Here is a 19389-nt window from a genome sequence, read left to right as displayed (position 1 = left end):
GAGGATGAAAGGAGGCAGATATGGATGGCGAAAATCACCGACGTAGTAAGTGATGAAAGTAAGGGATGTAGGAAGGGAGTGATGAAAGGAGAGATGGCACAAAGGAAGCATGGAGGGAGTGCCCGAGGTTGGGAGGGGAGAGAGTGATGGAGCACATGAGGGAATGTGCTGTGAGGGGAATGATGGAGTCAGTGTTGGAGACTGGAAGACGAGAGGTTGTGCAGTAAATGATGTATGATGGAGGAGGAACTGTTTGAGAGACCGTGTGATGAGAAGGAAGTCATGGTGGGAGCACATGCGTGATTGGTGGCCAGGGAGTGTTGGAGACAGAGAGGGAATGAAGGCGGGAGAGTACTAGGAACAGGAAGTGATGGGTAGGGCAAGAGAGAGATGAGAATTTGAAGAACTAAGAAATGAATTAGGAAGGGAGTTAGTAATGGAATGAGTGATGAAGGAGTGAATGACGGAGGAATGTTCTTGTGAGTGAGGGAATGGGGGAGGCAGAAGGCATGGATGAAGTGTGTGTGTGTCCAGCAGCAACACCAACCCCTATGCTAAAAAGACCAAGAACAGACCCCAAAGATCTGGCCTACTGCTACCCTTCATCCCGTCTCCTTCCTGAGCAAGATCCAGGAGAGCGAGGTCAAGGGTCAACTCTAAGACCACACAGTAGTGAATAATGTCATCCATGAGGGCCAATGGGGCCTCAGACCTTTACGGAGTACTGAATCCTCATTCATTGACAAGAGTGAGGATGCCCTATTGCCACTTGATACAGGAAAGCCTGGACTCAATCCTTCTTGACCCCTCGGCTTCATATGACCGCACACCATAAGGTTTGACAAATCTGCTTTTTGGGGAACAGACTCATAACAATGACTAACTATTATACATCAAGACAAGTGAGGGTGTGTGTCAGGTGAAAGCTTGTAAACACTACCACAAATTGTACTCTCAGAAGTATAATTTACTACAACTGGGAACCTCCCCCTAAGGACAATGTAGGCCATTGATGCTGTGAAGTATTGGATAATATGTGGTTGAGGTAATGGCTTTTCAAGTGTTGTTAGATTAGAACATTATGTTAAGGGCACGGGGGCAGTAGCAGTTAATGTTCAACGCTCCCTTCAAATTGGTATCACCAGGGTGACCCGAAATGGTTGTCCTCTTGCAACGAGCTTCTTTACATTTAGAGCAAGACTTTGGCTCAGCAGACCAAACTTAATCAAAATATAAAGAATTTTGAATGTGGTCGGTCTTGCTTGAACATAAGTTATAAACATATGGTATTTGTATTTATTTGTGTAAGAGAAGAGATAATTAAATTATTGACATCTAAAGGGCACATTCAAGAACGTTTAGGGTTAAAAAAATAAAGGAGACAAAATTGTAAACATCTGTAGGAATGTCCTATTGTGATAAAAGGCCTATGACTGCATTGAAGCCCTGGTGGGTTTCACCAGTCTGGGTCTACCTTTTTCAGAAGCCCCTTATAGGATTTGGCAAGCTTCAGCCAAACTTATTCTGGAAGCCCTCTGAGTTCTACCAGTCAAAGGCAGCACTGCCTTCGAAGGCCATGGCGGGGTTCTTCCAAGCTCCACCAACATTATCAAGGAAGCCTCTCAGAAAGTTTACCCAGGCCTATTCAACGCCATCATGGAAAGGCTTCATTCCAGTGTTGGAAATGTTGTCATGGAAGCCTGGTTTGGCCAGTCTGAGTTGATTATTTCTGGAAGCTTGCTAAAAGACACAGGAAAAGCCATGTTGTGTTTCCCTGGTCTGAGTTAACATCGTGTGGAAGTCTTTGTTGTGGCAATCTAGACTGAGACAGCGTCTTTGTGGAAGTCTCAGTTGCCTTTGATCAGTCAGCTGTTCATGGAAGTGACCACATGGCACTGGGAGGTTGTCTTAGATACACCTAATTGGGATTCGGCTTGTTTGAGTCAACATCATCGTCGGAGCACCGGTTGGCTTAATCCAATCTCAGCCACCATTTTAGTTAAAAGCTGCAACTGGGCTACACCAGTCCCCGAAAAAAATCTTCAGTGTAAAAGCCCCACTGGGTTCCTCCAGTCTAAACCAATGTTATCTTGAATCCATCTTTGATTTGAGCAGTCTGAACTAACACAGTTGTTAAAGCGCCATTTTGGTATATATCATGATGAGAAGCCCCATCGGGTTCATTCAGACTAAGCCAACTTTATTAAAGGAGCCCCCACTGAATTAGGCCGGTGTGAGCCAATGTTTTTGTGGACACCCCCTCAGGTTTTACCAGTGAACTAATTTTGTTGGAATATCTTGTTATTATACCTCGACTGACACCTTAGCAATTAGCAACCTGTACAGGAAATTAAATTGTGAAAGAGAGCGTGGGAACATGCCACACCTGGGCTTGCCATGGGAGGCGTTTGGCTGGCCCTGCATCTTTACCTCTTTGTGAATCACCCCTTGCAAACATTCCTGCAATTAGCGAGATACCTCCCAACCTATTGAGAATCTGGGTAAGGGTGACTCTCAACTCACAAATGTGTTAGGAATTGGAGGTGATCTATACAAGAGGATATGCTCTGGGATGAAGGAAAAATTCAAGCAGCTGAAATGGCCTTGCATGGTATTAATTTACATGTGATGCTTAGACAGGAAGCCAAATGTGTCTGTAGAGGAGGGGTTTAGGGGAAGAGGATGTGGTCTAACGGCTAGTGCGGTCGACCTCAAATCTGGGGAACTGGGTTTGAGTCTTGGCAAGGATGCTGAGTATCCTGTGATTCTGGGCAAATTACTTAATCTCCCTGTGCCTAATAAAAAAAAAGGAATATGTCCTTGTGTAACGCAACTGGTGCTCGTGTAAAGCGCTGACACCGTTGGGTCAAGTCCGTGCTATATAAAACTCCGGGGGGAAAAAGAAGGGAGACTGGGTAGCTCTCTCGAGGCCAAGGATACTGCAGATGCTTGGGCATAGTACTTTGAGGCTCTTTTGCCAGGTTGATTGTAGTTGAAGTTTGAGGGGGCACCTCTCTTGGCAATACCCAATCTTAGGGCACGGTGGAGAGCATATTGGGATGAGGCTTTTCCTCTTGTAAGGTCTATATTGGATAGAGGGTCTCTTGAACTGAGTCAGAGTCAGAGTCAAATTTACTTTATTCGGCTAATTGTAGCCATAAAAGTACATAAAACAAACAAAACAAATCAAATCTGCAATCGATAAGAACCATAAAATGATTATTATTAATCTTCATAGGGTCCTGCCCCACTCAAAATTCATTATCCACGATAGGACAAGGTACACTCCTTCAAATAATGCCACAGTTCATATAAAAATGGAAATACAGACCACTAACACATAATTAAGCCTGGGAATAAATAAATAAATAAAGTAAATATATAACATACAGTTAGCCCAGCATTAGTCTTATCCAACATTACATATAAAAAAATAAAATTAAAATAAAAAAAAGTATAAAAATAAATTTTTACGTAACAGGATTCAAAGCCCTGTCCACAGGGAGATTCATAGATAGCCTATTCCTACACCTAATTGCACCTATTATAAAACTTGCTACCCCAAAACAGACCTTAGGTGAGGCCAGCATTTGTACTTGAACATCTTGAACTGGATTTCTCACTTCACTGAGTGCCTACTGAGTTCTTTCAGGGTCATGGGATGTGCTTAAAGTTCCTCAAATTGACTCATATTTAAATCGTTTGATTGTTGATCCTCTGCTGCTTATAGTTGCCTGTCCTTACGGCTACCGTTTTTCTTCAGCTTTACCAAAAAACGGTAAAGAGCTTGCCTACATCTGCTGACCCGCAAGCGAGTCAAATAAAATAACTACAACCGCTATCAACTTCATTCAAACCCCCTCCTCCCACAACATCAGTTGCTTCTGATTGTCTGTACCAGGGCCATAATTCAAGCCCCCTGCAGTGCAGTGCCCCCCCCCCAAGCCTTGAAGAGGCCCCCATTCAGCCTAAGACCAATGAATATCTGTGAGATATGATCAAGGCCAGTGGAATTATGCAATTGTGCAGGCGCTGAGTTTTTCTGCATAATTATCGATTTGCCGCATAATCCATCATCTGCTGCATAATCAGCAGATTTTGTTTTTCAAAACACTGTTTTTAGCTGAAATGGTTCAAAAGTTACTCCGAATGCAGTGACACGTATTGCAGTGCAGCGGAAGTCCCTTTGCAAAGGTTTACTGGCCACCTTTGTGTTGCTTATTGCTATATTGCGGCGTTAAACTGGGACTAATGAGGTTCAAACAATGCCCAAACAATGTAAACGTGACAAAATAATGAAGTAATGCTACAGCAAAATGTGCTGCATATGCCCCATAATTTGCTTTTTCTTGCTGCATAATTTACCCAACCCAGCTGCAGGATTTGGCCCTCCCTTGCTATATAATTCCAGTGGCCCTGGGTATGGTGGACCGCGGGTCCTCTCTTCATATTCTGCAGGTGGCCCCGTCGCTTTGTGTTACGCCAACCTGCTGGAGCACCTATAGTTCATTTCTATCTTCGGGCAGTTCATGTTGGATTCTTTCTCTCAATGTCAGATGCGTCCGATTTCCTTGCTTATGTTAAGTACAAGTATAACTTTAGGAGGGGCCCATTCATTCTCGAACACAAATTACTTCTGTGCTATAATGTAGGCAGTCCTCTCAGTAGTGGTCCAGACAACATTTGGCTTAAGGGAACAGCTGCTGTCTTTGGAACTGGGGAGCCAGATTCGACTCCCAGCGTCCGCTCAATATCTTGTGATTCTGGACAAATCCATGAATCTCTCCATGCCTGGAAAATGATTCTGACCGTGTGGAATGTAATATGGTGTCCATGACATGGAACCGAACTCGCGTTATATAGGAACTTCTACAGATGAAAGTTGATCCTTTTCCTGACAGTTCTGATCTGTGGCACCCAAGAGAGGCCGCTTTGAGTCTGACCCCAAGATGTTTCACTTTAGTTAACCGTGACCATGAGAAGGGAAGCGTTTCCTATGCTGGACCCGGGGGACTAAAAAACTGGGGCGTCCATGGCAGTCACTGAAGTTTGAGACCTGGGCGAGGAGTGATTAGAGAGCAATGGAGGGAGGGGTTGGGGCAGGGCATAGCTAGTCTTGGTATCCATGAAGGTGGAAGCGAGAAGTCAAGAGGCAGTCGGGTGAAAATGAAGGCGGCTCCACCAAAATGAACTGTGTTAAACGTTTACCGGTTTTACCAGCACTTGTTACTTTAAATAGACAATTCAGGTTTCTCCCAGGAATTACGTGTAGACCTCATGCATCTCCAGACCCAGAAAACAAAACACAAGTTTTGTGAGGGCACAGAGGCAGGCACACACACACACACAGGAACGCTGACACTGACGGACACTTTTCTCAAGTTTCTAATTCCCTTTCCCTTATTGTAGGGACACACAATGACCACAGAATTACACACGTGGGGGTTTAAAGGGCTTATAATGTGGAACTGTTACTCCTCGAGCTCATCTATTGTAGTTTGCAGGGGTGCGTTTGCTTCCTCTCTCGGGGTGCTCAGATCGGGCTTGTTCAATCCGAGATCTCAAAACAAGCTGGTCTTCTGCCGCCCATGCTGCACTTTCACCCTTGGCCGTTCCCTTTCACAAGCAGCTTTAAAATGTCATATTCGGCTCTCCACGTTCACGAGGCCCGTACAATTCTCACACGCGGCCCTGCACGTTCACACATCCCCGTTTTCACTCATGGCCTGCTCTTTCGCAAGTGGGCCTGCACTTTCTGACGTAGCCCAACACTTTCACACAGGGCTCTGTGCGTTTTTATTGTACATTTTGTGGAAACTGTTATTGTTCACCAATGTGAAAACACCTTGCCTAGCATCGTACGCGTTAGCAACTAAGTTAACAAAACTAAAAAGCATTCCACATTTTCACGTGCAGCCCAGTGTCTTTTTTGGGGGAACTTTCCCATAGGTGGCCACCACCTGTTACGTGAACTCTCGCACTTTTTTTAGACTGCGCTCTCCAGCAGGACCCTGCACTTTCCCAGGCCTTCGTGCGCGTTCACACACTCCATTGCACTTTCACAATCGCTGGGAATGTTGGAATTGTGTTTACCTGTGAATCAGCTGCTTCCTGGCACAGGCGCGCGGCTCGCTTACTAATCAGGGTGCAGCCTATGGACACTGCGAGTGACGCCGTGCACACCTGAGGCGGGATCAGGTCAGCCTGTCACATCCTGTTCACACACAGCAAACATCCCCTAACGTCACAAGCTGATGTATCACTGGCGTGCACTGATTTAATGATTATTGCCCTCCCACCCCCGTGAGGGCCTTATGAGCTGTCAGGTTATTGAAGAGCGGATGGACTGTGAGAAACGGAAATACAAGTGTTGAGGTAAATGACTTTCTTTCTTCGTATCTAAGTGCTGGCTTTATCCCATTAAAAGCATAGCACGCGAGGAAAGAAGTGCTAACATCGTCCCTTTGAAAGTATTGCACCCTACTAAGAAGTGCTGGTACTGTCCAATTACAAGTATAGCTACTCCTCTGTAAAGTGCGGGTACTGTGTCATTGCAAGTAAATCAACCCTACTTTGAAGTGCTGATACTATCCAGTAAAAGTTATGGCTGCCCATCTAGGAAGTGCTGGTATTGTCCCATTAAAAATATAGTTGCCTTGCTGTGAAGTGTTGGCACTGTCTCACTGAAAATAAATGAGCCCTACTTTAAAGTGCTGATACAGTGCAATAAAAAGTATGGCTGCCAAGCTGAGAAGTGCTGGTACTGTCCCATTAAACGTATAGCTGCCTTGCTGTGAAGTGTTGGTTTTGTCTCACTGTAAGTAAGTCAGTGATAATGTGTAATAAAAGGGATGTCAACCCAGCAAAGAAGTGCCGGTGTTGAGCCATTAAAAGATAACCAGCCCTACTTTGAAGTTCTGATACTACCCAGTAAAAAGTATGGCTTCCCACCTATGAAGTGCTGGCACTCTCTCATTAAAAATATAGCAGCTTTGCTGTAAAGTGCTGGAATTGTCGCACTGAAAGTAAATCAGCTCTACTTTGAAGTGCTAATAATATTAGATAAAGTATCGTTGCCCAGCTAGGAAGTGCTGGTGCCGGCGGTCATGCTGTTAACTACTGTTACAGACGCATTAAAAGGTATAGCAGATTTGCTAAGAAGTGATGGCACAGCCCCTGTAAAAGTGCAGCAATTATGCTAGGAAGAGCTGTTCTAGTTAGTTTAAAAGTACAGCAGATTTTCCATTAATGGCCCTGCGCAGGTCCACCATTACCATCACATTAATTCATTTCCACTTAACTGCATTTCTTTCTTATTGTGGCAAATACATCATTGCTACTGTTGCTCACCTGTTCCGGTGTAACTAGGCCCTTCTGCTGGGAGTTTTGGCTAAAGAGGGAGCCAGCCTGGACAACATTTTATCCCTCTTTTCCTTTTCTCGCACTTTCCCATTTTTATTATGTGATATTTACGCCAGTTGGTAGTTTTCAGTTGCATACAAGAGAGAAGATACTGGCTTTGCAAACATGCTCAACTTGTCATTCTTTTTTCCTCTGAACAGGGCGAGCTCCCATTGAAAGCCATCCAGGTGACGGCAGAGGAGGGAAGCCGGCCTGCCAGGTCATTTCTCATAGAAGGTAAGTCATTCAGAGCTTTGAAAGGTGTTAACTGCATTCTCTTCGGTCTCCAAAATGTGAATGCAGTTCAGACTATTTTGGGAAGTGCATATCTGTTGCACTCTACACCAGTGCACCTGATTAGAGACAACTCGAATCTTGATCCCCACGCTTTGTTGTTGTTGCATAGCAGCACACAACTAGATCTAGTTACATCTAGGCGCTGTTGTGAATTTATGGAGGGAAGCTGATGCTTGTGATAGACTCTGCCCCAGCCCTACCAGCCTTTCAAAGCCATGTCTGGGTAGTCCCCTGCCCAAATTGCCTTCCAGAAGTATTCCGGGGTATGTGACTGACTCTCCCCCACATCTACTGGCTTTTCAGGGTGTGGACCCTGAATATTGACTACAGAATATCGTGGGAAACTAATATCGTAGAGAGACTATTGAGGGACAATGTATTGAAAGGTAAATATGTACATATTTTCTATACCTAACTCCACATTTATGTACATCGACGATATATATCTTCAGGATATATGGATGTTGAGTTAAGAATAGTAAATCTGTGCTTTCCTATATTTACTTACCTTTCGATATTTTATCTACAATATTAGTGTCATATGATGTTCTGGTAATCGATGGTCCACAGTACAGTCTTTTTCAGAGGGACCATACTCGTGAACAGTATCTGTAATCTGGCAGAAACTCAAATCCTAAAAACATACTTAATCAGACTGACCCTTGACTACACCACACATTTGGTGGCAGCAAGTGAGGGCGATCAGCCAGGGGTCATCACCTGCAGGCATTGGGACTCCTGACACCCTAGAATCCCATGAACTGTAGTTTGAACTACTCAGCACACTGAAGTAACTGTGAGGTGATCTGCAGCGCTATTTAAAATGCCTAAATAAATATATCTTAAATAAGCATTTGTCAGGCCATTAGGTCTGGTGCTGGTTGTCAGCCTTTTGGCTTTGCCAACAATTGTTTTGTCATTTTTCTTGTACATCTTTATTGTGGGGGAAGCTTCTGGACACTCGCCCATATTAAAAAAAAAAAAAATGAGCAAAAGTATTTTTAAAGTGCACATTGCAATAATAGTCTCTGCCATCAAAAGGAACTACTTTGTGTGTGGATGTACTCCTTGTGAAAGAGCAGAATGCCATCACTGACAGTGTCGTTAGCCAATGGCTGAATTAAGCTGACCCAGTGACCCACACTGTTTGTTGTACAGAGTGGAAGAAAAATATGAATGACACCACAACTGACCAATGGACGAAGAGCACAAGTGGCTAATGGAAAGAGCGCATATATATATATATATATTTCCCCAGTATGCTTCTACGCCCGTTGCTCGCTCTCTATAAGAGCAATTGCTATTGGCCAGTGCACACTGTGCTGAATGTTTGATTTGATAATGCATGACGTTGTTGAATCTTCTCATGGTTTTCACTAATTGGAATGCTTGCACTTTTACAGGCCGGTTGATAAACACAATCCGTGTGACTTGCTCGAGCACGGATGACTTTGAGGACTGGATGGACTACATCCACAGTGCTAAGTTCCAGAACTCTGATTCGTCCATCTCTGGATCTGAGGGTTTCACTCGCTCGAGGTCGGCACACTATGGGCAGGTAGGATTCACCATTGGCAGATCATACAGGGAGGCATAGTCGAAAAGCATGAAATGCACCTCTGGCTAATGCCCTGAGGGGGCCCAGGCAGACTGCCCTCTGCGCCACAGACCCTACATCCTGGCACCCCACACACTAATGCCTCCCGTTTCTTCCACGCTTTTTTTCACATACAACAACCCAATGTACTGACACCAGCAGTACTAGCCTCCCTCCTTTCTACACACAGAACAAAACCCAGAGAGCACAGAATTCCCTCCTACATAGACAGAAATCCGCACAGGTGGTAGCAGCGCACACTTCCCTTCCACACTGAGAACTGTGGTAGCAGCGCAGGCTTTCCTTCCACACTGATAACAGCGGTAGCAGCGCACACTTCCCTTCCACACTGAGAACTGTGGTAGCAACGCAGGCGTCCCTTCCACACTGAGAACAGCGGCAGCAGCGCAGGTGTCCCTTCCACACCAAGAACAGCGGTAGCAGCGCAGGCGTCCCTTCCACACTGAGAACAGTGGTAGCAGCGCAGGCGTCCCTTCCACACTGAGAACTGTGGTAGCAACGCAGGCGTCCCTTCCACACTGAGAACAGCGGTAGCAGCGCAGGCTTTCCTTCCACACTGATAACAGCGGTAGCAGCGCACACTTCCCTTCCACACTGAGAACTGTGGTAGCAACGCAGGCGTCCCTTCCACACTGAGAACAGCGGTAGCAGCGCAGGCGTCCCTTCCACACTGAGAACAGAAGTAGCAGCGCAGGCGTCCCTTCCACACTAAGAACAGCGGTAGCAGCGCAGGCGTCCCTTCCACACTGAGAACTGTGGTAGCAACGCAGGCGTCCCTTCCACACTGAGAACAGCGGTAGCAGCGCAGGCGTCCCTACCACAGAGAACAGCGGTAGCAGCGCAGGCGTCCCTTCCACACTAAGAACAGCGGTAGCAGCGCAGGCGTCCCTTCCACACTGAGAACAGCGGTAGCAGCGCAGGCGTCCCTTCCACACTGAGAACTGTGGTAGCAACGCAGGCGTCCCTTCCACACTGAGAACAGCGGTAGCAGCGCAGGCTTTCCTTCCACACTGATAACAGCAGTAGCAGCGCACACTTCCCTTCCACACTGAGAACTGTGGTAGCAACGCAGGCGTCCCTTCCACACTGAGAACAGCGGTAGCAGCGCAGGCGTCCCTTCCACACTGAGAACAGAAGTAGCAGCGCAGGCGTCCCTTCCACACTAAGAACAGCGGTAGCAGCGCAGGCGTCCCTTCCACACTGAGAACTGTGGTAGCAACGCAGGCGTCCCTTCCACACTGAGAACAGCGGTAGCAGCGCAGGCGTCCCTTCCACACTGAGAACAGCGGTAGCAGCGCAGGCGTCCCTTCCACACTGAGAACTGTAGTAGCAATGCAGGCGTCCCTTCCACACTGAGAACAGCGGTAGCAGCGCGCTTCCCTCCCACACTGAGAACAGCGGTAGCAGCGCAGGCGTCCCTTCCACACTGAGAACAGCGGTAGCAGCGCAGGCGTCCCTTCCACACTGAGAACAGCGGCAGCAGCGCAGGCTTCCCTTCCACACTGAGAACTGCGGTAGCAGCGCAGGCGTCCCATCCACACTGAGAACAGCGGTAGCAGCGCGGGCGTCCCTTCCACACTGAGAACAGCGGCCGCTGCGCAGGGGTCCCTTCCACACTGAGAACAGCGGTAGCAGCGCAGGCGTCCCTTCCACACTGAGAACTGCGGTAGCAGCGCAGGCGTCCCTTCCACACTGAGAACTGCGGTAGCAGCGCAGGCGTCCCTTCCACACTGAGAACAGCGGCCGCTGCGCAGGCGTCCCTTCCACACTGAGAACAGCGGTAGCAGCGCAGGCGTCCCTTCCACACTGAGAACTGCGGTAGCAGCGCAGGCGTCCCTTGCACACTGAGAACAGCGGTAGCAGCAAAGGCTGCCCTTCCACACTGAGAACTGTAGTAGCAGCGCAGGCGTCCCTTCCACACTGAGAACAGCGAGAGCAGCGCAGGCGTCCCTTCCACACTGAGAACAGCGGTAGCAGCGCAGGCGTCCCTTCCACACTGAGAACAGCAGTAGCAGCGCAGGCGTCCCTTCCACACTGAGAACAGCGGTAGCAGCGCACGCTTCCCTTCCACACTGAGAACAGCGGTAGCAGCGCAGGCATTCCTTCCACACTGAGAACTGCGGTAGCAGCGCAGGCGTCCCTTCCACACTGAGAACAGCGGTAGCAGCGCAGGCGTCCCTTCCACACTGAGAACTGTGGTAGCAACGCAGGCGTCCCTTCCACACTGAGAACAGTGGTAGCAGCGCAGGCGTCCCTTCCACACTGAGAACAGCGGTAGCAGCGCAGGCGTCCCTTCCACACTGAGAACAGTGGTAGCAGCGCAGGCTTCCCTTCACACTGAGAACAGCGGTAGCAGCACAGGCTGCCCTTCCACACTGAGAACTGTGGTAGCAGCATAGGCGTCTCTTCCACACTGAACAGCGGTAGCACCGCCGGCGTCCCTTCCACACTGAGAACAGCGGTAGCAGCGCAGGCGTCCCTTCCACACTGAGAACAGCGGTAGCACCGCAGGCATCCCTTCCACACTGAGAACAGTGGTAGCAGCGCAGGCGTCCCTTCCACACTGAGAACAGCGGTAGCAGCGCAGGCGTCCCTTCCACAATGAACAGCGGTAGAACCGCCGGCGTCCCTTCCACACTGAGAACAGCGGTAGCAGCGCAGGCGTCCCTTCCACACTGAGAACAGCGGTAGCACCGCAGGCGTCCCTTCCACACTGAGAACAGTGGTAGCAGCGCCGGCGTCCCTACCACACTGAGAACAGCGGTAGCAGCGCAGGTGTCCCTTCCACACTGTGTGAAAGGGAAGTCTGCAGTACTACCGCATTTCTCAGACAAAGAAGCCCAAAGATCCTCACAGACAGGAGCACTGCAGGCTGTAGTGTCATGCTGGATACGTTCTAGTATCACTCTCAGCAGGCACTAGTTGTACCAGCCTCTCCCTCGAGGGCTGGCCAGACTCGCACCCCACACCCATTCAGCACAGGCGTCACATGTGATGTATGCCTGCTAATAAAAGGGCCCGAGCGCATGTGCTCGCGGCAAGGTAACCAGTATACTCCCTGTGCCCGTGCCAATCATTTTAGTAGCATGTGGGCCCTAGGGCCCACCACACTACACGGGCTCCCCTTACACAAACACAGCAAAGCTCAGCTGAGTAAACATTAATAAAACACCCTTCTTATACATAGAACAACTACAGGATGGGTAGCAGCAGTGCAAGCTTCCCTTCCACACAGGGCAGCCGCAGTGTAGGCTTCCATTCCATACAGGGCAGCAGCAGTGCAAGCTTCCCTTCAACACAGGGCAATAGCCGTGCATGCTTCCCTTCCACACAGGGCAGTAGCAGTGCAGGCTTCCCTTCCACACACACAGCAAAGCTCAGCTGAGTAAGCATTAATAAAACACCCTTCTTAGACCTAGAACAACTACAGGATGGGTAGCAGCAGTGCAAGCTTCCCTCACACAGACTGGAACATCATAGACAGGAGTGAAAGCTTACCTCGTGTAAAACAATTAGCACTAGATACAGAGCAGCAGTTCAACCTTTGATCTTTAATAAAACATATTCTACACTGGACACAGTTCATGCACTACCCTACATACACAGAACGTGGCCTACCGACAGCTGCAGTTGAAGCTGCTTTAACCCACAGAACAGAAACAACAGAGGTACATTTCACACCCTTCACCTCAGTATCTGCCTCTTTCACAGCCTTCTGGAAGCGGCCGAAGCTCCTTGGCCTCCCAGGGACGCAGTAACTCTTGGACGTCGGGCAAGAGAGGAACTCGCCATTCCCACAGCTCCCACGGTTCCAATGGTGCATCCGACCGGCAGTCCTTTGCCATCCTGAACGATCCCAGACTGCAACAGGACCCTCTATCCCCCGGATACGCAGAGCCATTACCGGTAAGGGAGCCTCTGCGATTGTGCCGTACTTGTGTTGTGTCTCCCGCGGGTACCTTATCTGGAGACAAATCCAGTGGTAGCTGGCAAGGAACGTGGATGGCGGGGCGAGCAGGATGGGGTGGGGTTGGGGAGGAAACAAAAAATGTAAAAAAACCACAAAAAAACCCCCCAAAAAACACCCTTTCACGCCCGCTATCGCTCCTTAGCTTCGGTGCAGCTCCCCTTAGCCAATCACAATGCTGCAGAGCAGCGTTGTGATTGGTCTGAGTGCCGTGGTTCGGCACTCAGACAGTAACAGGGAGCCTGTGCATATTTTCCACCAGGCTATTACAGCCTGGTGGGCAACATGCAAAGTACACATGACTGTTTGGCCTGCCCAAGACGGCCGGCCAAATCGTCATGCACACTTAGAGTATGCCCACCACTCCCCCCACTGTGACTCCAGTCCCGCCCGCCCTAAACTAGCCCCATACCGAAAAATAAAATGATAATAACGAGGTTATTATCATTTTATTTTTCCTGCTCTGAGAGCAGTGGGGTGACGCTCCTCCGCCTTAACATAGGAGCCGTCCCTGGACAAATCAGGATAGATTACAGCAGAGATGATTAATGGGTGGAATAACAACAGGAAGAGCTGGACAAGACAGCTCTGAGGAAATGAAAACAGTCCCACAAAGCAACGGGCTATTTCACGAATGCCCTCTTCATGCAGTTCCAGAAAACGTGGACGTCAGTTCACCGTCTATTCTCTGCACACCCTTTGACCCCGATGACATCACAGAGTTCTTTCTTTTTCTTATCTATGATTTCTCAACAGGAAATGTCTTGGACCCTGTTCACTTTCTGTACTTGCTACCCCTGCTTTGCTTCTGAGACCAGGAACAGCAAGGGCAGTGCAATAATAACACTGGCTGGAGTAAGAGGTTATATAATCCAATCAAACACAATAAACCCTCGTAATGGTATCATAACAACACTGGAGTTTCAAACAGCCTGTGATAAGATTTAATGAAGATCTGTCTCATTTAGAAGTCAAAGAGTCTTGTCCGTCCATTTTTGGTAAAGTCACCTTTGGTTGTAGGTGGCTATGTTGTTATGATCTTAAAATGGACAGCAGCGACGCTGATGCTGACATGAGGCAGGCATCTTCCTGAAACCTTCTCAGACTTTGATATGGTTTTGTTGTTGAAGCAACAGCAGGACCAGTGGTAACAAAGAGAAGGTCAGTGTAGAAGCTTCTCAGCATGGATACCCCTCACTGAAGTCCATGCCTGGGACCTTTTTGTAGACCACAGCCGGAATTGGCAATAGGAAACCAAGAGATTTCTGGGCACGCGGGTCTCTCAGGAAGAGTCCATGTTTTCTCACCTCTAGTAAGAGTTGTACAACTCTCCTATCTCTGTGTTTGCTTCTGTTAATTAGTTTTCTCATCTCCTATCTTCTCTTGTCCCTCCCACGCCTTTTCCCCTGTAATTCTCCTGTAATTTCCTGCCTCTAACAAGCCTTAGAGTGCTCGTATTTAGTTTTCTAATTCCTCTACTCAATGGTCTCTCAGCCCTTCACTTAATATATTCAAACCTTAACTTATATTCTGTCACCTCTACTAAGTCTTGTCATGTTGCGGATAAGTCTAGGCTTGCCTCTGCCGTCTTCTTCTGCCTCTATTGACTTTTCTTTTCACAGTTCAGACTTTTCTCTCCTCTACTAAAACTTTTTGTACCTCTACGGAGGCCCTCACTTTGAATGATCTCATAATATTGAAGCGGCTGGTAACAAGAGTTACTGGAAACCTGAAAGCAGCTGAAATCTCCATGTAAAAATCAGGAGGAAAATGAGGAAGCACTGCGGGAATTAAACCTGGGACTCCCTATACCCTTGGTATAATTTCTCCATTTTAATTGGACCATCGGGTTCTAATCCGTAATGGTCCTGATTGTACCCACCTCTGGATTTACTTATACCCTTAGCATTGGTAACTCCAGTGGTGGGGACGTTCTAAGCGATTTGGCTACTTCTAATGAAGGCTTGAGTCTTTTCTAACAGGTACTAAGTTTTCTTTCCCCTCTAGCCAGTCTTCTCTTGTGACTATAAAATCTTTTCTTCTTACCTATACTGAGCCTTGTCATTTCTTGTCTTCCAGGCCTTCAGAAGCTCCAGCTGGGTCGCAGGAGGTGCCCCACAACTGCCGTCAGAACTCAAGAAGGGAGGAAGCACACGGGCCTCGAAGGGAAGGCCCGGCCTCCATATCCAGTTGCCATCCCAGCCCACGGATGTGCCTAGAAACTGTTACGGTTTGATTCTTGAAACTCCCCGTGAGGACCTCCTCTCCCCGGTCTACAATGAGCCTTACTCTTCAAAAGACACCCGGCAACCTACATCAATGTATGATCAGGAGCATGACGAGGTAATGACAGTCACTGGGTTCCTCTCAGAAGCCCACTGGGAGAGTTGTTGCAGGCTGGTGTCTTCGTGGAGCCCGCATGATGAAGCATCTTGTCATTCTTATCTTCGCCTTACAGGTGAAGCGGTGGAGCCAGGCAGAGAGTCAGATCTCCACTTCTTCCAGCATCTCTGAGAAACAGCTCCCTCCGCTGCCCAAGTCCCCCCTGTACGCAGACCCCTACACACCGAATGCCCAGCCATCCTACCCTAGATTCCTGGATGAGGTAAGGATTTATTCCCCATAAGACACTGAATCAGATCCACACAAAACCCTGAATAGCCTCCATCTTACCCTTGCACAGTTCTCAGTAGATAATCACGCCTCATCCATATACTTTCACAAAACCCCCAATAAAGCTTCACAATCTCCCATGATACCATACATAGTCAACAACAACATTGTACTTTAAAATAGTCGCCAGGTGAAATTCAGCTATCCCTCTGACAACCAGTGAAAAAAAGCACATGAGACACCCGGGCCCAGATTTACGAAGCCCTTGTGTTGCCAATGCGCGAGGGTGCCTGCATTGGCACTAGGCTGCACTCTGTGTGCCAGCACAGGGAGTGTACCATCTTAGTAAGACCAGTATTTGTAAAGCGCACAACTACGTCCGGAGAGGTGTCCCGGCGCTGGGGGCCGTCTGGAAGATTAAGCGAGCTATTGCCCAGAGTCACATGGTGGTGGGCTATCCTGCCGCCGGGGATCGAGCCGTGAACCCCGTGGTCCGGAGTCAGGCACCCTGGCCGCTGCGCCACACCTCTTCCACCTCCTAGTGGATTTGGTGATTTCTAGTCCTCTCCCTTTCAGGCAACACAGCGCAGCAATCTTGCTGTGTTGCATTGCATGACTTGTTAGTAAATCTGCCCATCAGTTATCAGCCAAGACACCCACATGTACCCCAAACATCCCTTCAAACAGCATCTCACAGAGCGCCCATCAGAGACTCTCACTGTTGTCCCATTAGATCCTAGCCTAGACCCTAAGATACCCTCAGCTAGTCAAGAAGAAACCACCACTTATTCACCAAGATTGCCTCACTTAGTGTCCACTGGTGCCCCCAGATGACCTCATAGCCTCAATATACCCCTACATAGGGACAAGATAACCTCACACAGTCCCTATATGCACTCGTATAGTTCCCACGGTACCCTTACACAGCCCCAATGGTCCTTTGCATAATCCCCAAAGACCCTCACATAGCTTTTAACCGGCCCTCATTAAGTTCTTAACAGATCCAAGCATAAACCAAGCTCACCCTCACCGAGCCCCAACAGACACTCACAAACCCCACAACATAATACCCTAGACACTCATGTAGCACCTAAAATACCCTCACTTAACCTGCAGCAGACCTTCATATAGGACCAATAAATTGTCATTAAGCTGCTTCACTTGCTGTATCCCTGCGGCTGGCACACAACAGCAGTTTCTGTTTGCAATTGTAAATTGTTTGTAAATGTAAACAGTATCCGATTTTATGTTACTGTTTGTACATGTTTTACTGTCCTGTTTACTTCTTTCATCATTACCGTTTTCTAAATAGTTTAATGTTGAGTATAAATGCAGCATGTAAGCATTTTCCCTGCCCTATAGCCTTACTGTTTGTGAGCTGTTCCATGTCCTCTACGTTTACTGCTTGTAAGTCTTTTACCACTCCTGTAACGCTACTGTGTGCGAGCTGTTCCATGTCCTGTACATTTACGGTTTGTAAGCTATTTCTCTCTCCTACAGCCTTACTGTGTGTGAGTTGTTCCATGTCCTGTACGTTTACTGTTTCTCAGGTATTTCCCTCTCCTATATCGTTACTGTGTGTGAGCTGTTCATGTCCTGTACGTTTTTTGTCTGTAATCTATTTCCGCCTCCTATATCTTTACTGTTTGAGAGCTGGTCCATCTCCTGTACGTTTACTGTTTGTGAGGAATTTTAGGCTACTGCATTCTTACTGTTTGAAGCTGTTCCATGTCCATGTCTGTTTACTGTCTGTAAGCTATTTACCTGCCCCACACCATTAATGTTTGTGAGTTGTTCCACTTTTCACAGTTTGTAAAATATTGTGCCATCTTATATCACTAGTTGTTGTAATCTGTTGGCGGTCATGTACTTCTCCTGTTTGTAAAGTGCATCTGTCCTGTATTTCTACTGGCTGTAAGCTATTCCGTGTCCTATGTATTTTGTGTCTGTAAGCAATTTGTGGGTCCAATATATCCCTACCTGTATGCAGTTTTCATATCCAACATCCCTACTGATTGTAAGCAGCATTTGTGTCCCATTTTCAATCTTAAACATCCTTTATTTACTACAGACTGTAAAAAACCAGAGCCAGGCTCCATTGGAGAGAACGACACCGGGGCTGAAACCTGTCCCGGTACTTCCCGTGCCTCATGAAGCTCTGAAGAAAATCTTCTCCCACCCTCTGCCCGAGAACTCCCGTCCAGTGGCATCAGTACCTCACCGGAACAGTGAACCACACGTCTCGCTACAGGTAGGGCTCTTTCGTTTATGGCGGATCCATATTTGGGTATGTGTAAACACTCGTATAGGGCCTTATTCTATTCCGACTAGATCAAAGCCATTGCATCAGCATGAAGGGTGGTAAACAGTCCAAACCACATACAATGGAGCCAGCTCTTAGCGCATACAAATCTTACTGAGGCCCAAGGCAGGAGGGGGATCTTTTAAGTTATGTGGTCACATCTGGACTTTACAGGCTGCATCCTAAGCAGGGTTATCGTCCGTCTAATATCTCACCCACTCATCCTTCATACAGCAGAGCGGGCCCTCAGGATCCTTGGACCTGGCAGTTCAGGCTACAGGTAGCGGAGCTATTCATAGGAACCATTCTCACGGCTCAAGCCGTAGAGTTGTCCCTGGGGCTACATAGACCTTGAAAACCCATCAATGTGCAGGGCATGGGATACTGCCAGGGGACCCATATCATACAGGCTAGGCCTCCTCTGACTGTGTTGTTCCTCAGGGGATACAGATCTTACAGGTTCAAGCCTTAGCATCGCTAGTCCTCTGGGATACAGGCCTTTAGACCGGACGATTGGTTTTAAGGTTTGATTTTCCACATGGTGTTACTATACAAAGCGTATCTATAACTGTAGCTTAATATGTTTTTATTTCTGCAGGACTCCTCCTCCCAGGATGCTGTACCTTTCCCACGTTGGAATAAGCCAGGTGAGGGTCTAACCAAAGGGCATCTGTTGAAAAGGTGTGTCGTTTGGGGCTGAGACTCAAGCTAGAGATAGGAATCTGACAGTTCCGTAGCAATAAGTGGGTGGCATGCGACAGTAGGTTAGGGCATGACTTTATGTACCTCACGGATAACTTCAAGTAGACTAGTTCTTCTTGACAGACACCACTGATTCTATGGATGAAGCTTACTGTTTTGCGGATAACCGGGTCCATAGTGCTGAGAAGCTTCAGATATTGGTATCATTGCGATGTGACATTGATTGGTTGGAAGTGAGCAACTCCAAATGGGAGGAGCCAGGAGCCAGGAGCCAGAACCCAACATGTAGAGCCCTGTAACTGCCTTCAGCAGCAAGCATAGCTATATAAGGAATCGGTACAAAATGCTCTGTTCCTTGACATACCATGCTCTTTTTTGAGTCTTTCAACCTGAGTAACACATACTGAGTTGTCCAAGATCTGGAGACCTTAGGTTTGCACTTATCTCACAAGCTTTGCTCTCGCAGGGTTCTCTCATGCACGACGGAAA

At 47.8% G+C, this 19389-nt stretch overlaps 1 protein-coding gene across 1 annotated transcript in view; it reads left to right on the top strand.

Annotated features, from left to right (window-relative positions):
• Positions 1–19389, top strand: part of PLEKHN1 (pleckstrin homology domain containing N1) — an 85001-nt gene that overhangs the window by 62040 nt on the left and 3572 nt on the right. The window contains exons 9-15 of the mRNA XM_085609670.1: positions 7563–7638; positions 9102–9256; positions 13028–13222; positions 15363–15626; positions 15742–15888; positions 17968–18147; positions 18797–18845. Of these exons, the coding sequence (XP_085465796.1) occupies positions 7563–7638; positions 9102–9256; positions 13028–13222; positions 15363–15626; positions 15742–15888; positions 17968–18147; positions 18797–18845 (1066 nt within the window). The remainder of the gene's footprint in view (positions 1–7562; positions 7639–9101; positions 9257–13027; positions 13223–15362; positions 15627–15741; positions 15889–17967; positions 18148–18796; positions 18846–19389) is intronic.

This window comes from Triturus cristatus, chromosome 1_2 (assembly GCF_964204655.1).
Source record: "Triturus cristatus chromosome 1_2, aTriCri1.1, whole genome shotgun sequence".
Taxonomy (NCBI): domain Eukaryota; kingdom Metazoa; phylum Chordata; class Amphibia; order Caudata; family Salamandridae; genus Triturus; species Triturus cristatus.
Note: the sequence above shows the minus strand (reverse complement) of the source record. Positions and strands in the feature narration are given on the sequence as shown.